This window comes from Hemibagrus wyckioides, linkage group LG19 (genome assembly GCF_019097595.1).
Source record: "Hemibagrus wyckioides isolate EC202008001 linkage group LG19, SWU_Hwy_1.0, whole genome shotgun sequence".
NCBI lineage: Eukaryota > Metazoa > Chordata > Actinopteri > Siluriformes > Bagridae > Hemibagrus > Hemibagrus wyckioides.
This window is the reverse complement of record NC_080728.1, coordinates 21,772,501-21,777,500: the sequence shown is the minus strand read 5'-3', so window position 1 is coordinate 21,777,500 and position 5,000 is coordinate 21,772,501. Positions and strand designations below refer to the sequence as shown.

General features: G+C 26.4%; 1 protein-coding gene across 3 annotated transcripts in view; it reads left to right on the top strand.

The window, feature by feature from the left end:
- Positions 1-5,000, top strand: part of syt1a (synaptotagmin Ia) — a 294,930-nt gene that overhangs the window by 259,666 nt on the left and 30,264 nt on the right. For all 3 annotated transcript variants that reach the window (XM_058416698.1, XM_058416699.1, XM_058416697.1), the window contains one exon: positions 4,306-4,473. In XM_058416698.1, coding sequence (XP_058272681.1) covers positions 4,306-4,473 — 168 coding nt within the window. The remainder of the gene's footprint in view (positions 1-4,305; positions 4,474-5,000) is intronic.

Genomic DNA, 5,000 nt, shown 5'->3' with positions numbered 1-5,000 from the left:
TTAGCGACTTAGCAACTCCAACATGCTAGCCTAGCGCCAGTCCTGGTGAGAGCCACAGCCAGCTGACGGTCCTGACCTCTGAGATTCGGACGTCTTAAAACACACTGGAGGCTTGAGGGACAAATCCACCCCTCTGTCTCAATCCATTCACCTACAGGAACCTGCAGAAATTATAATCTTACTACAGAGTGTGAAACATCATCACCTGTAAATATAACATTATAATAACATTACAGTAACATTATAATAACATTATAATAACATTACAATAACATTACAATAACATTACAGTAACATTTTAATAACATTACAATAACATTACAGTAACATTACAATAACATTACAATAACGTTACAATAACATTACAGTAACATTACAATAACATTACAATAACATTACAGTAACATTACAATAACATTACAATAACGTTACAATAACATTACAGTAACATTACAATAACATTACAATAACGTTACAATAACATTACAGTAACATTACAATAACATTACAATAACGTTACAGTAACATTACAGTAACATTAAAGTAACATTACAGTAACATTACAGTAACATTATAATAACATTACAGTAACATTATAATAACATTACAGTAACATTACAATAACATTACAGTAACATTACAGTAACATTACAATAACATTACAGTAACATTAGAGTAACATTATAATAACATTACAATAACATTACAGTAACATTACAATAACATTACAGTAACATTACAATAACATTACAGTAACATTATAATAACATTACAGTAACATTACAATAACATTACAGTAACATTACAGTAACATTAGAGTAACATTATAATAACATTACAATAACGTTACAGTAACATTACAATAACATTACAGTAACATTACAATAACATTACAGTAACATTATAATAACATTACAGTAACATTACAATAACATTACAGTAACATTATAATAACATTACAGTAACATTATAATAACATTACAATAACATTACAGTAACATTACAATAACATTACAGTAACATTACAGTAACATTAGAGTAACATTATAATAACATTACAATAACATTACAGTAACATTACAATAACGTTACAGTAACATTACAATAACATTACAGTAACATTACAATAACATTACAGTAACATTACAATAACATTACAGTAACATTACAGTAACATTACAATAACATTACAGTAACATTAGAGTAACATTATAATAACATTACAATAACATTACAGTAACATTACAATAACATTAAAGTAACATTACAGTAACATTGCAGTAACATTACAGTAACATTACAATAACATTACAGTAACATTACAGTAACATTATAATAACATTATAATAACATTACACTAACATTACAATAACATTACAGTAACATTACAGTAACATTATAATAACATTAAAGTAACATTACAGTAACATTATAATAACATTATAATAACATTACAGTAACATTACAATAACATTACAGTAACATTACAATAACATTACAGTAACATTACAGTAACATTACAGTAACATTACAGTAACATTACAATAACATTACAGTAACATTACAATAACATTACAGTAACATTATAATAACATTACAATAACATTACAGTAACATTATAATAACATTACAATAACATTACAGTAACATTATAATAACATTACAGTAACATTATAATAACATTACAATAATATTAAAGTAACATTACAGTAACATTATAATAACATTATAATAACATTACAGTAACATTACAATAACATTACAGTAACATTATAATAACATTACAGTAATATTACAATAACATTAAAGTTACATTACAGTAACATTATAATAACATTATAATAACATTACAGTAACATTACAATAACATTACAGTATCATTACAGTAACATTACAATAACATTACAGTAACATTACAGTAACATTATAATAACATTACAGTAACATTATAATAACATTACAGTAACATTACAATAACATTATATTTACATTACAATAACATTACAATAACATTACAGTAACATTATAATAACATTACAATAACATTACAGTAACATTACAATAACATTACAGTAACATTATAATAACATTACAATAACATTACAGTAACATTACAATAACATTACAGTAACATTATAATAACATTACAATAACATTACAGTAACATTACAATAACATTAAAGTAACATTACAGTAACATTACAATAACATTAAAGTTACATTACAGTAACATTATAATAACATTACAGTAACATTACAATAACATTACAGTATCATTACAGTAACATTACAATAACATTAAAGTTACATTACAGTAACATTATAATAACATTATAATAACATTACAGTAACATTACAATAACATTACAGTATCATTACAGTAACATTACAATAACATTACAGTAACATTACAGTAACATTATAATAACATTACAGTAACATTATAATAACATTACAATAACATTACAGTAACATTATATTTACATTACAATAACATTACAATAACATTACAGTAACATTATAATAACATTACAGTAACATTACAGTAACATTACAATAACATTACAGTAACATTATAATAACATTACAATAACATTACAGTAACATTACAATAACATTACAGTAACATTATAATAACATTACAATAACATTACAGTAACATTACAATAACATTACAGTAACATTATAATAACATTACAGTAACATTACAGTAACATTATAATAACATTATAATAACATTACAGTAACATTACAATAACATTACAATAACATTACAGTATCATTACAGTAACATTACAATAACATTACAGTAACATTACAGTAACATTATAATAACATTACAATAACATTACAGTAACATTATAATAACATTACAATAACATTACAGTAACATTACAATAACATTACAGTAACATTATAATAACATTACAGTAACATTACAGTAACATTATAATAACATTACAATAACATTAGAGTAACATTACAATAACATTACAGTAACATTACAATAACATTACAGTAACATTATAATAACTTTACAATAACATTACAGTAACATTATAATAACATTACAGTAACATTATAATAACATTACAGTAACATTACAGTAACATTACAATAACATTACAGTAACATTATAATAACATTACAATAACATTACAGTAACATTATAATAACATTACAATAACATTACAGTAACATTATAATAACATTACAGTAACATTATAATAACATTACAATAATATTAAAGTAACATTACAGTAACATTATAATAACATTATAATAACATTACAGTAACATTACAATAACATTACAGTAACATTATAATAACATTACAGTAATATTACAATAACATTACAGTAACATTACAGTAATATTACAATAACATTAAAGTTACATTACAGTAACATTATAATAACATTATAATAACATTACAGTAACATTACAATAACATTACAGTATCATTACAGTAACATTACAATAACATTACAGTAACATTACAGTAACATTATAATAACATTACAGTAACATTATAATAACATTACAATAACATTACAGTAACATTATATTTACATTACAATAACATTACAATAACATTACAGTAACATTATAATAACATTACAGTAACATTACAGTAACATTACAATAACATTACAATATCATTACAGTAACATTACAATATCATTACAGTAACATTACAATAACATTACAGTAACATTACAGTAACATTATAATAACATTACAATAACATTACAGTAACATTATAATAACATTACAGTAACATTACAGTAACATTACAATAACATTACAGTAACATTACAGTAACATTACAGTAACATTACAGTAACATTACAATAACTTTACAGTAACATTACAGTAACATTACAGTAACATTACAATAACATTACAGTAACATTACAGTAACATTACAGTAACATTATAATGATTCATAATCCCACTCTCTGTGTTTATAATGATTTTTAATCTGGTGTAACCTAGATGAGGACAAGGTTTCAGTCTGGTTCTTCTCCATGTTTCTTCCTCATGTCTTCTCAGGGAGTTTTCCTCACCTCCATCACCTCTGACTCTCTCATTAGTGATTAGTAGAATAATATTTATGATATTTATAAATATTTATAAACTGCTTTTGGTCGATGTTCATTGTTAAAAGATTCATCCCAAACCACAAATCTTTACAATGTATGAACTCTAAAAGTAACTTATCAGCTGTGATGTGTGTGTGTGTGTGTGTATGTGTGTGTGTGTGTGTAACGTGTGATGTAACGTGTGCTCTCTGTTGCTCAGCTGATCGTGGGGATCATCCAGGCGGCCGAGCTACCTGCCATGGACATGGGCGGGACTTCTGACCCCTATGTGAAGGTCTACCTGCTGCCTGATAAGAAGAAGAAGTTTGAGACCAAAGTGCACAGGAAGACTCTCAACCCCACCTTCAACGAGCAGTTCACCTTCAAGGTAAGAGTCCGGTCTCTCCCCCAGGCAGGAGCACAGGGTTTCCTCTGATTCTAAGTTTCATCTGATTAGGAGTCAGAGATTCAGCTTCCTTCAGCGTGAGCCTTGGCGTGAGCTTCAGCTCCTCCTTCAGTGTGAGGATGTCTGTCTTCTGAATTTACGGCCTGAGGAACTGCTTTCTTCTAGAAACAGAGCTACATTTATAATATCTGCGGTTTAACCTCCCAGAGTTTCCTTTTTTCTAACACCAGAAACGTGTGTAGCTCAGACATGTATGTAGCTAACATCAGGTAGCTTCTTTGGAATTGAATTAAATGAAGTATGCCATGTTTTCTACAGCAGACATCAGATTCATGATTTATAAAAGGATTACATGGCAAACATTATGTTTTTACCACTTGTGTCTGTATAACTCCGCCCCTTTCCTGGGGAACGCGTGTTAGTCACATGACTCCGCTGCTCACTCGCTGAGATTCCATTATAAACACGAGCCTTAATCTCTCACAAACATTTAAAATAATACCAGGAAA